The sequence below is a fragment of the Bacillus rossius genome, chromosome 10 (genome assembly GCF_032445375.1).
Source record: "Bacillus rossius redtenbacheri isolate Brsri chromosome 10, Brsri_v3, whole genome shotgun sequence".
Lineage (NCBI taxonomy): Eukaryota > Metazoa > Arthropoda > Insecta > Phasmatodea > Bacillidae > Bacillus > Bacillus rossius.
Window position 1 is genome coordinate 21,578,773 of NC_086337.1, and position 18,065 is coordinate 21,596,837.

The following is an 18,065-nucleotide window of genomic DNA, read 5'->3' on the forward strand; positions in this document are numbered from 1 at the left end:
AAATTAGAAACGTTAAAGACTCACCTAAGTTGGAGGCGGGTACATTTCCTTTGCCACAATAAGGAAATGATGTAGTCGTTCACGGCAGAAGTTGACCGATTAATTAAACATCGTATTGACCAATAAATGAATAAATAATCACGTATTGGTTCATTTGAATACTGACCAATCACGGAATAAATAATCACCTATTGGTTAATTTGAATACTGGCCAATCATGGAACAGTCACGTGACAAAATTGTCCAATAAGAAACATGATACTCGTAAACAAGAAACCTTATTATCTATGACAAGAAACAATGGTGATCGCCGCATACTACGCAGGTTTTGTGATGAAAATTAAAAAATTCAATATCTCCTACAAAGTATTTGGAATTTCTTACCTCCGCCGGTTGATTTGAAAAGAGGAAGAGAACAGAATAAAAGTATTTTCAGATTTTTAGCATTTTTTTTGGCATCTACCGCGACTCAACATATGATGAAATTTAAAAATTCGATATCTCCTAAAGTATTTGGAATTTCTTACCTCCGCCGGTTGATTTGAAAAGAGGAAGTGAAAGGGCACAGAATACAAGTATTTTCAGATTTTTAGCATTTTTTTTGGCATCTACCGCGACCAGGGTTGCCAGACGTACGACTATAGTCGTACATGTACGACTATTTCGTAGTTCGGTACGACGTACGTCTGAACATAGGGTCGTACACCTATTTGTACGACTATTTTGAAATTTTGGTGGTTAAGATGTTATGGTTAAATATTTTGGTCTCAAACACAATATATGCAGTTCTAAAGAAGCCAAAATCGAAAATTGTAATGAAATCGATCTGAATGTTAATCCAATTCAAGAAACAATTGATAGCTTCATTATAATAGTTGAGAGGAATGACAACAGAATGCACATAAATCAATATCATATTGGATACATTATTAAAATATGTGTGATATTCTGTAAGTACCTATCATCTTTGGAACAGTACGAACAATTTAAGAATTTAACAGTTGTTTACATTGTTTGGTAAATATGAGTGACGCAGAAGATGGGCTAAGTTCGCCACCAAAAAAGGTGTGTATTCAGCAAAAAGCAGGTAAACACAGGGCTCAAAAATTTAGAAAAGAGTGGTTGTCTGAAACAGAATTTAAAGAGTGGCTGTTACCTGTACATGGAGACAAATACAAGGCTAAGTGTAAATTTTGTGGGATAACACTTGTTACCGAAATAAGTAACTTAAAGCGGCATGCAACCGGTGGGAAACATACAGCACTTAGAATGTCTGCTACTGTTAGACAAACATCGATTTCTAGATTTATTGCAGCACCTAAAGTTGATTTAGACAAAGAAGTTGCATCTGCTGAAATAAAACTTTCGGCATTCATTGCGGAGCACAATGTTGCTTTTTCTGTTGCAGACCATCTCACAGCTGTCATAAAAGATATCTTTTCTGACCATAAAATTGCACAGAAATTGACTCTTAAACGAACAAAAACATGCAGTATTGTAAATAATGTAATAGCTGCCGATCATAAGGAGAAGTTGGTAAATAAATTAAAGAACACCAAATTCAGCATCCTTACAGATGAATCAACAGACATAGGGACAATAAAAATGTCGTGCATAGTGGTAAGGTACCATGATTTCCAGTCTGGAAGGATAGAGAGCAAATTCTGGGAACTAAGAGAAATTTTTGACTCTTCAAATAAAGTTGTGTGCGCCAGTGCAGAAAACCTGTTTCGTGGCTTGGTTGCTTCAATCACAGAGTTTGGAATTCCGTTGGAAAATGTGATCGGATTTGGAGCAGATGGATGTAATGTGATGATGGGTGAACATAATTCAGTATCATCTCGTCTCAAAGAAGCTTGTCCTGGGATCGTGGTGGTTAAGTGCATTTGTCATTCGGCACATCTGTGTGCTAGTGAAGCATGTAAAGTGCTTCCTCGGTCTTGTGAAGATATGGCTCGTGAAATATACAATTTCTTGAAGAGCAGTGCTAAACGACAGAATGAGCTGAAAGAGTTTCAAACATTTCTTGACATGGAACCTTTGAAAATGCTTCATCCCTCGCAGACCAGGTGGTTGTCTTTGGTGGCAGTTGTTCAACGCATTTTGGAGCAGTGGGATGCTTTGAAATTGTATTTTACAGACTGTTGGTTGTCACAGAGACTCTTAAGTGCAGAAAACATCTTCAATGCACTTCACGATCCTTTTTTGAAACTGTATTTCATGTTCCTTTCATGGGTTCTTCCGAAATTCACAAAATTCAACGAATTTTTCCAGACGAAGAATGTTGTTATTACAGAACTACATACCCAATTAAGAGATCTCTATACTGACATTCTCCTTAGTTTCATGAAAAGGGACTATGTCATGAAAACACCACTCGAGGAAGTCGATCCTGCCCTGGAGAAGTATCATCTTCCAGACACTGAGATGTATTTAGGAGTTAAAGTCCTGCAGCACATTGATAAACCAGAAATCACTTCCAAGCCCGATATTCGCTGTCATTTCTTTCACAGGTGTAGAACTTTCCTCACAGTGAGTTGAATCACTTGCAAGCCTCATTGTTATTTAATTTTAATTTTTGTAACTGAAATAATGATAAATGTTTGTCATAATTTTTCAGGTTGCTGCGCAAGAAATAAGAAAAAGATATAATATGAATGATCCGGTTCTGTCGAAACTTAGCTACCTGCAACCTAAAGCAGCTCTTTCACCAGTATTCAGGGTTAACTGCCCTTCCCTTCTTCCACTAGTAAAAGTAGTCCCAAGAATTGTTTCTTGTGATGATGATGCAATTTTACAGCGTCTTGATGATCAGTGGAGGGAGCTTCCATTTTCAAGGGCAAGGCTTCCAGAAGATATTGATGATGTAAACAGTCCTGACATTTTCTGGAATATGCTTCTGAAACCAAGCTGTGACACACAAGAAGCTCATTTCAAAGAATTGGCTACATTTGCACTTCATGTGCTTAGTCTCCCGCACTATAATGCAGACTGTGAAAGAGTCTTCAGTCAGGTATGAAAATATATGCATCATAAATAACTATTTTGTTACCTACTGTTCTTATTTTAAAATTTGAGTTTTTGTTAACTGCAATATTGTTAGAAAAATATAGCATGTGTATTTACTTTACAGGTAAATCTAGTGAAAACCAAAGTACGAAATCGCCTCCTTCCAAAAACAGTGAACGGAGCTTTGCTTGCTTCCGAGTGTGTGAAGGAAAGTGGTACCTGTGCATTGTTTCGCCCTACAGCTGAAATGTTATCGCGCATGAAATCAGCAAACTTGTATGCATCCAGTGCACCAGAAAACGATATTGTGGATATTCTCTTCGAAAAGGATGACTGAGTTGTTAAGAAAATTGTTTTTTTTTTTTTTTTTAACTTAACATGTGTTAATTTTGGTGTAGTTTTTTTCCTTAGTGTAATTGTTTCCATGTAATTTTTTTCCTTCACGATTGTGTCATGCCAATAAAATACTACCAAAATGAATAGCAAAAAAATCGCCGGATAAAATAAAAGTTGGTACTCATTAACGTTTTATTTTAAAAATTATAGTATGTACGACTATTTGCTCCAATGTACGACTATTTCTAGTCTTCGGTACGACTTTTGGAATGTTGCAATCTGGCAACACTGACCGCGACTGTACATAGGGATGCAACATCGCTCTTAAAAACATCGATATCACGAACATAGATATTCTAACGAAAAAGTATCGATGTAAAAAAACATCGTTCTGACAACCGATACATCGATGTTTTAACCGATGTTTTTAAATATTGAGAAAAACATGCCAAAATGATTAAAATTATAGTATGTATCCAAAAACCATACTTACTACAGGTTCCTGACCACAATATCCACAACCCATTTACAGTAGTCTCTCATGCAGAACAAAAACATGTAACAAAAGCAACTGAAAAAAAAATTGGTTGTCTGTAAAGTCGGTTTACGGACGATAGTTTAACGTGACAACGTCATAACAAAGCATTGATGAAATGATTGCATACTTTTATGAATAAAATTGAAACATTTTTAATGAATTGCCCCTCGCGATAAACAAAGGAAAATATGTATTAACGAGTGCCTGGTTGCCGCGAAAGCGGGTAGATAGCACGATTCGTTCGGCTCGCGTCCGTCACCGTAGAAGGAAGAACCGTAGGGGAATAATATGATTTCGTTTTTATAATACAATTTTATAACAAATACGCATCCCAAATACACCAAACTTATTTATAATGTAGAAGGAAGAACCGTAGGGGAATAATATGATTTCGTTTTTATAATACAATTTTATAACAAATACGCATCCCAAATACACCAAACTTATTTATAATGTGTTACAATATTTTTTAAAACATTGTGCAAAAGATCCCGGGTGTAATTTGAATTATTATGTGTAACTGTAAAACACCATTGTTCGTACAAAAACGTTTTTGAATATTCAACATTACTTTTAAATAACCGTACTGATTGTGCTGAAAATCGGTGGACGATCGTTAAATTACATAATATTAATAATTCAAACGACGAAAACATGATTGAAAAGTCAAATTGATGGTTGTTCCAATCGAGTGGAAGAGAGATGCGGCGCAAGCGTACAATGAGCGTAACGGGACACATCCTAGTGGGACAATGTGGTTACGGGACACTTTTTCGTGCGTGGAGCCGGCGTTCATCGATTTATTAGACGTTGTCACGTCAAAAATAGGGAAAAAGCATGAAGTGTATGTGCATGTTAAAAATGTAACATTAATTTTCTCGATAGAGCTAGTGAAACCATATCGGTACCAATCATTATATTGTATGCAGGGGCGCAAAAACTAAATTTTCAAGGGGGGGGGGGGAAATATACCTTTTTATAAAGAATCATCGATCCCCCCTATTGAAGCGGGAGGTCCTCCCCCGGGAAAATTTGTATTTCAAGGTGGAAAATGGTGCTATACAAGCAGTTTTATTATCTAAAAATTGATTACACAGCTAGTGGAAATAACATATCTGACTTGTACAGCACTTTCTTTGCCCCCGTTTGCCACCACTTCAAGGTTTCAGAGGGGGGGGGGGGGGGGCAAAATACCCTTGTTGCGCCCCTGCTTGTATGTAGAACAAGCTATGAAATTGTCCATGAAGTCTCGCTGCTTTTTCCTTATATTTTTCAAAATTTAAATACAACTCTCATGCAAACAAATTTTTTTAACGGTATTTATTTTTTCCAAATGATTTTACACATCTTAAAGTACTGGAAAAAAAAAGATACTGAAATCAACCAAACAGTTCAGTATTTACAACATTTTTGATACCTACTTTAAAATTTAGGTTTTTATAGTAAGTATAGACAGTTAAAAAAAATTGGATCTTGAAAACTAAATGACGTATAGTAATGTGTTTTTTATATATTCAATAAATATTCATGAAATGATAGCCAAAATATTATAAAAAACTAGGGTAATTTTAATGATGAACGATGTCGATGTTTTTCGACTTTTTCGTCGATGCATCGACGATGTATCGCTCTTCAAAACATCGATGTTTCATGAACGATACATCGATGTTTTGAAAACATCGATGTATCGTTTGTATCCCTAACTGTACATAGTTACCTAGGAACAGGGATGTTAGACGTACCAACTTGTTGGTACACATACCATTTTTCAGGGTCTTGTACCATGTACCAAGTATAAATTGTGCTGGTATGCAGAAATACCAACTTTGAACATCGACCATACGCGATGCGCCATGCATTAACAATTAACATTAGGCGTGGACGAATAATTCGAATAGTTGCATTTTAATAATTCCATCTGTATACGTTTAATAAAACTGCATTTTAAGAGAAATTTTTAAGTGCTAATTTAATTGAAACCATGCATACTAGGTGCTAAAGTTTTTATGGCCATCTTATAATTTCAGAAGCTAGTTCTGTAGAAATTGATCACAGCGCCATGCCGTATTGCCGTCATGGCGTGCGGATTGAATAAAAAATAGGTTACCAACCTTATCATACTTTATTTGTTGACAATTGTGTAACCTTTTATGTTTCCATAGTATATATCGTATTAAAGCAGTTTATATAAATATCATTATATATATATATATATATATATATATATATATATATATATATATATATATATATATAATCTATGAAACAAAACCTACAGGATCTTTGTCAGTGTAAGATCTTGGAGTGTACCAGTTTTTTTTCTTCAGATACCAGCTTTTAGTGACATCTGTACCAGGTTCGTTGAGCCACTGTCTAACATCCCTGCCTAGGAAATTAGCAAGGAAGAGAACCATTTCACTCCCATGAAATGTAAATCCATTGTCACATAAAACTAAATGACAATTACTCACTTGAGGACCTCTTCGCTGGCGTTTTCTTTTCTGAAATTTGAAAAAGGTACTCGTCCGGGTCATGTCCTTCTTCTTTCAAAGACTGTAACAAGTACAATTTTACGAATAAAAATTAAATAATGAAACACAATGGCGGCACCGCTATGTATGGAAAAATATAACACCCAAATACCTTCTGCAATCTTTCGATTAACAATGACTTCACGCCATTCTTATCCAAACCACGTTTTTCCAACTCGCTACGTAGCTCTACGACGCGAAGATCTATTAATTTACGTTTTTCCACTTCTCCAGACATTCTCTGATATTTCAGAAAATATTAAAACACCAAAAACCACAATGGCCACTCAAATAGATATCCAAACGGAAATCAAGGTACAGGAAATATGACAAAATTACACTTCACCAACCGTTAAACGAAAATTTCTCATTATCTAAATAATAATAATATTTGAAATTACAGTAATAAAGTAAATTCTTATTAATAATTAATTAAAAATATAGACACTTCTAAAAAAATTTTTTTACACTTTTTAAATGCCACAATAAATACAAATAAAGACGTGATGGCATGTTATGTAATAAAACCACAAACAGGACTGGTGCCCAAGTCTCGATGCCATATCACAAGGCCTTTTCTATTTAGTCACATACGCCAAAATACTTTGTCTACTTGTTACTACAAAGGGATAATAATAGAATAGCTGTGATGCTGGGTTCTAACTATTAGAGTATAAAAGACTGCATACTAGAACACAGTTACTAAGTCTCTATAACCTCTGAGTATTACACCATCATATGATAAGTGAGATAATGGTGGTGTGCCAGATAAAACATACTTCAGGGTGTCAGCAATGGTAATGCTTCAAAAAATTATTTATTTGACAGGAATTCTAGTATGAGACTATTTAATCATCTACATGTCACAGGTGTGTAAGCTGCTATAACAACATGAGCAATTTAGTTACTATACCATAGCTCTTCGCTATACTTCCTGTTATACAGTGATCAATAATCTGTAAACAATGGGTTTAAGAGAGGAGCGATGGAGTTACTCCCAGTGGAGTGTGCCATCAGCCGGGGTCTCGTGCTCGATTCCCGCGGCGAGTCTAAGGGGCTGGTTGTGAATTATTGTTTGATTTTCCGGGAGGGCGCCAGGCTAGCTCGTGCCTCTAACCATTTGTGTGGGTCGATCGGCCCCAGCGTGTTTCCCTAGACTCGGTGTCTTGGATTTAATAGTGTTATCTAGCAGCTAATGAAACATGTTGGCACTCTCTATTCAGCATAGATGGCTGGTACCTAACTACGCAACAGAAACACTCATTTGCACTCGTCAACGTGGGATACACTGACGCCTTCTGCCTTCTGCCAAGGTGATGTTGAGGGTGTGGAGTTGCTTCTGGGCGCCAACTAGCAATAATAGCTACGTGCTAGTGCGTAGCCGAGACTCTTGACTCAGGGCGTGCCGTCGCCACGTGGCCGGCAGGCAGTAAGGGTCGTTCCGTCAGAGTTACCCCCGGCTGTTTTAGCCACCAGGGACGCTATACTACGGGCGTTGTAACAAATACGCGGGGCTCGAGTCAAAGTGGTTTATTGTCAGGCACGCTATACATGCGCTGCGTCGTGCATGACCCGCTTACTGGGAGCCGCGCTCCACAGGACAGGTTTCTGATATGCTGAAAACTCACGCAATTCCGGTAGAGATGGCAAGGGCGGAGGTCGAGAGGCTCCGCGGGCGACTCGCGACTAGTCTCCTTGGAGGGCGGTGATTAACTGGCGATGGCTGTGATGTCCGCACGACTCCCGAGCCTCGCTCCCGCGAAAACGTGTCGTGTGCAAAAGTAATCACGGGCCATGCACGCCGCCTGATCGCGCTAAAGTCCAGAATTACAATTAATATTTAAGCACAGTCATTACTTAATTAATATTGTTTTTTAGAGTGCTGAATGTTAATTTCAAAGTCCAGGTAATCAGGTCACCTAACAGTACCCCCTTGGTCGACTTTCGCGCGAGCGACAGTAGATTAGGCAGGGCAGCTTACGTTCGAGGCGTTGCACCACCCTGCACCCAGATGCGTTCACGGGGCGAGGCGGCGATGCGCCATAGCGGTCTGTGCGGATTCGAGGAGCACTAATGTTTGGCGTCAACACGTATTTATTGACGAACATGGATTATACACGGCACTACACTTGATCAGTTCTTTGGACAGAAATGGATACACAAGAATTACACGACACTATACTATTGATTGTGTTACGAATATCTCCCTAGGGCAGTTCGTCGTAGGGGAGGTTTAGTGGTCACTTGGAGTCGGCCATGTCTGTATATTAAAGATAACAGGCGGTAAGCCTAATTCGTGTGTGAGAATTATTCGCATTAAATTAATCCCGAGGGGATGTGGTTGAGGCCGGCAGACGTTTGCTCGGCTGCGTTAACTAAATCTCTGTCTCCTGGAGCCAGCCAGATCCAGATAATGGCTGTCCTTAAGGCGGCCCTGTGGCCCGTGGCCTTAAGGCAGTAATTTACGTTGGCCGGGTTAATCCCTGCACCGTAAAACCAGACCCAGGGTCGCGTCGGGAGTTGACGTTAAGGAAGGTTTGAGACATGACTATAATTACCAGTGTGAAGAATCAGAGAATTGCAAGTTGAAGGCTCCCCACCGAACAAACACTTTCGCCCTGGGCCGTGAGCTGATCAGAACTGCTGAAGGGGGCTAGCGGGGTGAGAAGGGGGGGGGGAGGGAACAGTTCCGCCGTGCGCCAAGCCACCAGTCAAGAAAGAGATTACCATTATTCAGTTTAATATTTGATAACTTACTTACTAATTGTACATGACCCTTGTGTGATTAATTATTTAGGTGATAATTTCATTTCTAAACATTGACATAAGTTTTAATTGCTAACATTGAAACTTTATTATTTGAAACAATGAATCAAAGGAAAGACTCGCAATTAAATGTTAAAAACCACTGGTTCTGTTTATGTTTGTGGTTTGTTCTGGATGTTGCATTTCCCTGGTAGTGGTTGAGGTAGAACTGGGCAATCTACTAATTTCCGCATATCACTAGATGTAAGCAGGAGGGAGAAAGAAAATTTTTTCAACCACCCATCCACGCCCCAATAATAATTTAAAAAATGTCGACCCCCACCAACAAAAGGAAAGAATCAGAAGCAAAGAGTAGTATAAAATCCCACCCCCAACACCCCACCTGGAAAATTAAGGAAGAGAATATTAGTGTAATCTCATGGCCGTGTTTAAAAAATTTCGAATCTGAACAAAAATAAAAAAATAAATTAATATTGATAAATTGATTGATTAATTTTTTTTAACAATAATATTGTCTAATACATTAAAACATAACAGCCAGAATTGACTATCACTTTGGCGATATTATAATTTAGTTATGTTCAAGGGTGTAATCAGAGAGGGAGATAGAGGGATATATCACCATTACCAAAAATACTAAGAAATCTATTTAAAAATCTGTTAATTCGACCAATAAAAGGAAAATATTTGAAAGCAATTAGAAGGCAAAAACCTTCTAATACTACTCCTGCAAACCAATGAAATAAAATTCTGGTGAGTTGCTGGGTGTATTTTAGTATGTCGTTACCCAGGTTGGGTTCACAATTAAAAACTTAAGCGAGTTTGCCGTCGCCCGGGTTCTCGTGTTCTAGACTCGGCGGTGTTCATAGCGGGAAGGCTGTTCTGTTGCGGGGAAACGTGTCCAGGAGGGCGCCAGGCTAACGCGGGGGTTAGCCACGAGGTGGGTCGTGAGGTTCGGAAGCCCCTGCGTGGCCCACTAGGAACTGCGGCGGTGGTGATGATGCTAGGGATCCCTAATGCCTGTTGCCCCACTGGCCCTACACAGCATAGGACGCTGATCCCTAACTGGATTGGTGAGGTTTAAAAATAATGTACACGGTTTGCACTGTCGTTCACACGTCGCGCACGGAGTGTGCGGAATGGATTTTAATTACGTTGGCAAATTACACGGCACTTACAATCACACGAATTCCCTAACATAAAGTACATTGTCAATTACACACGAGGCGCTCTGACGCGCCGTCACTAACGTTATGCCCTCACACCAATTGCAGTTAAGGGAGAGTGTTTGATTAGTATCGGCTAATACCGTAATTGGTAATCGGCGACGCGCGGGTCCACCTGTGTGGCCCGCAGCACGCTATTAAATTAAGAACACCTATACTATTTGATTGTAGCCAGTGCCTGTGCACTTGGCGATTTAAGCAAAAGTCTGTGATGGCGGGAGTCGGCCCGTGCCATATATTGCACGGCCCCACATAATGCGTTGTGTGGGGCGCGTTGAATTGACGCGGCTGGGTTAGGCCCTACACCGGAAAAGGACCGGGCGCACACGGGGAGTATTTAAAAAAGGTTTCGGTTGTGACTATAATTACCAGATTGAAGTTCGATAAATACAAAGAGATGCTGGCTCCCCGTGGGACGTGCGTCCGTCCTGGTCCGCGAGTCGCGCTGTACTGGCATCTGGCCCTGGCGCGAGGGGAGGGGTGAGCTCCCTGTCGCGCCAGAGTTTCTAAAGTTCCGTTATTCGTAAAAAGTTACGTTAATAATAAAAAGCAAGTGGCTCTAAATTCATACAATAAAACTTAATGATTAACTTAATATCTATATATGTGTCAGAAATGACATTTAATGAGTTTGTCTAAAATAAGTTTGAATATTAGAGTCAAACTGGAGACTGTCTGTTTCTTGATAACTACTCCAGTGGCGAGTGATAAAGCTAATTTGGGGCGGTTTGTGTTACATCACATATTTCACTATTGAATTTAGGCTGAAGGCCGCAAGGGTTGCACTCACAACTGTTTTAGTAGAAAGTTACACGTGAGTGACCCGGGCACTCCTACGTCGCACTTGTGTTGCATGGTGTTATTAATTCAATGTGGCGGGTTCGTTAAAGTTTGGTGAATTTACTGTATACATGGCTTGGTTAGTCTTGCCTATTAATGAAGGGCGTTGAAATACCTAAGTACCGTGGCGCTCGCCTGACTCAGGTGGGCCATGGCTAGGGGCGCGTTCCGTTAGCGGGGTTGGATACTGGCGGTTGCAGGTTGGGCTTTAGGGTGGCCTTCGGTCGGACGACGTCAAGTTCATAGTAGGTATTGCGCACAACTGTGCAAACGACTTGTGTGAAATCGGTTCACAATTGAAATCTTACTGTTAACTTCTGTCAATGAAATTTCGCTAATTATCTGACATCTGTTGGCAGTGTTAGTAAGTAACTATATTTACTAAAAAAAAATGTTCTGTGACATCTGACCAGCAAATTATGAGCACTGTGTTTCAAAATATAAATAAAGGTTATATAAAATAATTATATACATTACAATTTTTTATTCATTTCTTTGCTAGTGACTTATAAGTATTGCCGTCCGCCGCGGTCTCGTGTTCGAGGTCGGGCGCAAGTCCTAGCGGGGTGGCTGCTTTTCTTAGAGATTTCTGTTCCAAGTGGGGGGGGGGGCAGGCTAGCTTGGTGTTTAACCGTGTGATGGTCGTGGGTTCGTTGCCCCAGCGTGGCCCGCTAGAACCGTCGGCAGTGATGGAATTTGGTTCCTGATTAGGTTGGGTTGTTTAGGTTAATTTACATACACTGTTCTGGTTGTTCTACGGGTCGCACGTCGCGCACGGGGGGGTGCGGGGTGGACGTTTTATTGTTCACGATTCACACTGGTTCATTACATTGGGCGCGAGGTCTACTCGGCGGTACATGACTGCCAGTGAGGCGTCGGAACACGTAGAAGTTTTGGTTACACTATTATATTACAATTACACTTGACAAAACGGCACCCTGTGATGTTCTTACGTACACGATTACACTCCACACGTTATCTGAGAGGGACACCTGCATGCCTCTACGTGTCTTTACTTATAAAGCCCACACGCCAGTCGCACTTGAGGGAGAGCGTTCGATTAGCGTCGGCTAATCCCGTAATTGGTAAATTAGGACGCGCGGGCCCACCTGTGTGGACCGCGGCTAGCTAATAAATTAAATCACGTCTACTATTGGATGTAACCTGTGCCTGTGTACTGGGCGATTAATTAAAGTTTTGGAGTGGCGGGAGACGGCCCGTACCATATACTTCCCGGCTTAACGTTATGCTTTGTGTGGGGCGTGTTAAATTGACGCGGCTGGGTTAGGCCCTACACCGGAAAAGGACTGGGCACACACGGGGAGTATTTAAAAAAAGGTTTCGGTTGTGACTATAATTACCAGATGGACGTTCGGTGAACACAAAGAAGTGATGGCTCCCTGTGGGACGTGCGTCCGTCCCGGTCCTGAAGTCGCGCTGTACTGGCGTCTAGCCCTGTCGCGTGGGGAGGGGTGAGCTCCCTGTCGCGCCAGAGTTTCTAAAGTTCCGTTATTCGTAAAAAATTACGTTAATAATAAAAAGCAAGTGGCTCCAAATTCATACAATAAAACTTAATGATTAACTTAATATCTATATATGTTTTAGAATTGACATTTAATAAGTTTGTCTAAAATAAGTTTGAATATTAGAGTCAAGCTGGAGACTGTCTGTTTCTTGATGACTACTTCAGTGGCGAGTGATAATGCTAATTTGGGGCGGTTTGCGTTACATCACACATTTCACTACTGAATTTAGGCTGAAGGCCGCAAGGGTTGCACTCACAGCTGTTTTAGTAGAAAGCTACACGTGAGTGATCCGGGTACTCCTACGTCGCACTCTATTAGTTAGGGGCTTTTGTTTGTTTCTGATTAATTAATTATTGTGTGGGGAATTTTTTAGGCACGGGGAGTGCGTTGCATGTGTAATTAAAATGGTTCGCTATTCTCTACCTTGGGCTGCGGTCCGCTCACTTGACTCAGGTTGACGTCGTACCGACCATGGCCGTTAAGCCCGTACTCCGCACCACCAGTACCGTATCCCGTTTTCGGAGCGCGCCCCTTGCCCAGCCGGATTGAGTCAGGCGAGCGCCTCGAGCGTGACCCCAATAGACATAATGAAATTTAAAGGTACGGAACCCCGGAGGCTCGAACCCATAATTCAATTAAGGGAAAAGCCATTAGTACGAAATTACTAATTACCCGACATGTAATAAGTGCGTCGTAGCCACTCCGGGCGAGTACACAACGCACGGAGCAGACAACAAACCTCATTAACAGTCACCGCGGCCACTGGCCTTAATTAAAATGCCAGTGACTATGATCAAGTCAGAATAGGAGAAATCCCTCTAAAACAATTCGCAGTGGAACAATATGTTAGTAAATTTACAGTCGCCATCTTGATGTCACAATTTAAATAATTAAATACATTAAAACCATTGTTAAGCCTTAAGCACCCAATTACCAGGTGCTACATTTTAATTGGGCACCTGGAACATGTTTTAATTGGTAATAGAGTAAATTCAATTAATATAAGTTTTTTGACGCCGACTCACAAAGAAGAGAAAGTTTCTCTTCCTTGCAAGGCGGCCATGTTCGGCAGTTTCCAACCACTCCGCGCCGGGAACAGACGTGTGTCCGTGGACAGCATCCAAGTTTTCTTTCTTTGATTATTTTTATTCTGTACTAAATCCTTAAATTTAATACCTTTTGTTAATCACCGCTGCTCACGTCGACTAGGCGCGTATTTTGCGGAGCCGGGCCTATCTCGACCGTCTTCAGTGTGATACCGCGCTACGTATCGTATCACAGAACGTACGGTACTGGCCGACTCCAGCGAATGTGTTTATACTTAAGGACGCCGTGCATATGCCTGCCGGCTGCACACAAGTAAGTGTTTCGCTGAATTTAGGAGCCTGCTCATAGAGCCCCCCCTGCACCCGTTAACTTTCGGCGCTGGCCGTCTCCAGCGAGAATCGACCCACGTCCCGCGAGACTGCCGCGGTAACCATTGTCATGTAGTGTTGTGTTTTTTTTCCTTCTTAACAAGTGTTGGTGAGAATTTTTGTAGCGGGGCTGAACCGCGGAGCGGACTTGTAGAGCGTGCCGTGTACCCACATGGACCCCCGGTGAAACTCCCAAATTAAATGTATTCTCGTATTAGAAATTTTAAGCGGCCTTCAGTCTTTTGTAAACATAGTAATTTCCGAATAACGGAACTTGGGAAACTTTGGCGCGAGAGAACGGCCGAGCCCTTCCCTTGCGCCAGGGTCACACGCCAGTTGAGACCAGCTCGCGGGCCTGGGCGGACGTGCGTTCCACGGGGAGTCATCACCCTTTGATCACCGACCGAGCACTTCTGGTAAATATAGTCATTTAAAACATCAACCTTTTCTCTTACAATTAAACTCCCCGTGTGTCCCTGGTCCTTTTCCGGTGTAGGGACTAACCCAGCCGCTCATTAATAAACTCCCCGCACCAGTGGTTACGAGGGGCAGTTCAAAGTACGGCACGGGCCGACTCCCGCCACCGCAGAACTTTAACTAAAAGCCTGTGCACCGGCACCGGCCACAACGACACTTCGCTTGTGAACCTAATTTAGCCTACGGACCGCGGCCCACGCAAGTGGCCCGGCCCGCAACGTAGAGACGATTTACGGGATTGGCCGACAAACAATCAAGCTTCCCCCCCCCCACCCTCGACTGGCGTGAAGGCTTAATAAGTAAACACACGTAGAGGTACGCAGGTGTCCCTCTTAGATAACGTGTGGAGTGTAATCGTGTACGTAAGAGCACCACAGTGTGCAGTTTTTTCAAGTGTAATCGTGTAATAGTGTAAACAAAACTTCTACGTGTTCCGACGCCCCACTGGCAGTCATGTACCGCCGAGTAGACCTCGCGCCCAATGTAATGAGCCAGTGTAAATCGTGAACAATAAAACATCCACCCCGCACCTCCCGTGCGCGACGTGCGACCCGTAAAACAAACAGAACAGTGTATGTAAATTAACATAAACAACCCAACCTAATCAGGAACCAAATTCCATCACCGCCGACGGTTCTAGCGGACCATACTGGGGCAACGAACCCACGACCATCACACGGTTAGACACCGAGCTAGCCTGGCGCCCCCCCCCCTCCCGCGGAACAGAAATCTCTAAGAAAGGCAGCCACCCCGCTAGGACTTGCGCCCGACATCGAACACGAGACCGCAGCTGACGGCAAATCCTAATTCCTCACGCCAGTCGAGGTTGAGAGGGAGGTCGATTGGAGGCGGTGGACTGCCCCGCTTAAAGTTTAGTGTGTGGAGTTTGTGTTTAAGCGGCTGGGTTAGGCCCTGCACCGTAAAAAGGAACGAGTGCGCATGGAGAATTTACGAAACGAAAAAGGGTTTCAAGAATAACTATAATTACCAGTAGCGAATTTCAGTGAAGACAAAAGATGACTTTATGTAAGTTTTTGGACATACGCCATTGCTAAGAACTTTTTCTGTTTGAAGAAAAAAAAAAAAAAACTAATAAATAAAATAAATAAATAAAAATACTCAAAAAAAGACAAAAAACACACAAAATTAAGCAAACAATTGCTGTTGTCAACAAGGATATGAACACCACAAAATATTCCGAAACAGGAATATGGTCAGCAAACAAACAAAGAAAAACAAAGAAAAATGTACTAAGAGAACGAAAAAATCCCCACAAATGATGACAACACAAAAATATTGAAACCCAAAATAATTCAGCACAACAGTTGAAGCGAAACAAAAAACATGACAAAACGAAAAGACAAACAAATACAATAGTTTTACCTAAACAGAAACAAGCGACGTTTCGGGAACTGCTATCTGCTCCCGTCCTCAGGCAGAGACGCACATGGTACGGAAACACAGGTGCGACTGAGAAGGGGCTGGAAAATGAGGGTATTTATCAGAGAAAGGGCTACATCTTGCTCAGCCAATGACAGACGAGCTGTCTCCCCATCGGCTGTGCACCATGTAGTTAAAGCGGATTGGTTATGGTGGGTTGAGTATTGGCTATTGGAGTTGCGCGGGCGACGCGAGAGAGGACGGACGTGAGAAGAGGAGCTCCGCGCACTAGTATAGCCTGTGTACTTGTACACAGGCCAGAGGTGGTATAGAGAATATAGGCTAAGAGTGTAAGCACACAAAACGCCCGGGGCGTAGCTGCCCCTACAGCCTAGCCGCAAACCTCGATTAATTTCAGGTTTGTTGGTCAGTGGGTGCGAGTGTGTTGTAGGATGTCTACTGTACAGAGAGATAACAGTACAGAGATACAGATGGAAGGAATTAATGTGCCCTTGCCGAGTGAGGACGAGGCAGAGATGAGCAGCGATGACGGATTCATCACTGTCTCGAGCAAGAAGGTGAAAAGAGGGGAAAACCGCGACAGGCTGCGTCCCCCCCTCACCAACCCCGCCATCGCACGCCAGCACGCTGAGCGTGCGCGTAAACAACCGCGGCGACAGGGTGGCGCCTCAGCCAGCCAGCCGGCTGCGAGTGCAAATACAGGCACGATCCCTGCGCCACAGAACCCTGCCCCTCAGGCAAAGAAAGTACAGGTAAAACCCCTGTTTGTATTTGTAGACCAAGGCCACAGCTACCCGGTCATCAAAGCTGCACTGGACGCAGCTCTCCATATGATATGGACGTGCGTAAGTCGAGGCCACGATCAATTAATGATCCACACTGCCACGATAGAGGACTACCATCGTGCAGTACAGGCATTAGAGCAGGCAGGTGTGCAGCACTCTGTTCTACTGCAGCCAGACGAGATCCCTAATAAATTCGTCTTTTGTCGGGTGCACAGCAGTATCGACAAAGAATTTATTCAGGCAGAGTTCGTAAAAATGGGCCTGCCCGTACAGAACTTCTGGTTCCTATGCAACAGGCAAACCAGGCGCCCAATAAATAAACTTGTGGTTGAGCTCCCGAAGGCCGTAAACTCAGATAGGATTTACGCCATAAAAACATTCTGTAACCTCAGCATTCGTGTCGAGGACTACCGCCACCCGAAAGGTCCCATGCAGTGTGGCAACTGCCAGCGTTTTGGGCATCCCACGAAAGGCTGCAGAGCATCTCCTGTGTGCCGCTGGTGCAGCAAGGGCCATAAAACAGAGAATTGCCCCGAGGGAGGGGACAGGAACAAGGCAAAGTGCGCGAGCTGCAAGGGCCCGCACTGCGCCAACTACAGAGGGTGCCAGGCTTACAAGCGTGAAAACTGGCGCTATCTCCCGCAGGAGGAACGCAAGGAAAGGGAGCTGCAGTCAAAGCGTGCAATTCGCGAAAACAAGCGAGCTGCAGCTGCGGCGCAAACACACTTTCAGTCACAACAAGCTGGCTCGTCCAGCTACCAGCCCCAGCCCCCCAGACAGGTATGGCGCGGCCCCAGCTGCCCTGCTCCTCAACAGTGGCAGAGCCCCAACCAGTACTCGGTGCTGGACGACAGGTACGAGTTGGAATACCCTGTTGTGGCCAACTCTTGGAGGCCCCGAGGGCAGCCACAGCCCCAGAGAGCCCCGAAAAAACACCATTCGGGACATAAAAATGGAAAGGGGAAGAGGGCCCCGGAGGAACAGCCTGCTCCAAGGCAGGTACAGTCTGCCCCGCAGCACCCCGCCCCCCCTCCACCCATCGCACCACGCACGAAGCCAATCCCAGTGGCGCCCCGGGTGAATCACGAGCACGAGGACACTGGAATGCAGATCGAGTCAGCGCCTGCAGTGTTGCCAACTGCTCCGCTGCAGCCCAGCTCCACTCGTAAGCCAGGTCCCGACCCTAAGGCATTTCTAAAGGTCGTGGGCCAGTCC

General features: G+C 43.0%; 1 protein-coding gene across 7 annotated transcripts in view; it reads right to left on the reverse strand.

Moving 5' to 3' along the window:
- Nucleotides 1-6,760, reverse strand: part of LOC134535833 (scaffold attachment factor B2-like) — a 118,169-nt gene extending 111,409 nt beyond the window's left edge. For 3 of the 7 annotated variants that reach the window (XM_063375154.1, XM_063375152.1, XM_063375150.1), the window contains exons 1-2: nt 6,527-6,760; nt 6,355-6,436 (exon numbers count right to left, since the gene is read on the reverse strand). In XM_063375154.1, coding sequence (XP_063231224.1) covers nt 6,355-6,436; nt 6,527-6,652 — 208 coding nt within the window. In that variant the 5' untranslated portion in view covers nt 6,653-6,760. The remainder of the gene's footprint in view (nt 1-6,354; nt 6,437-6,526) is intronic. The other 4 variants (XM_063375151.1, XM_063375149.1, XM_063375155.1 and 1 more) reach the window with 2 other exon arrangements.
- Between the last annotated feature and the right edge of the window lie 11,305 nt (nt 6,761-18,065).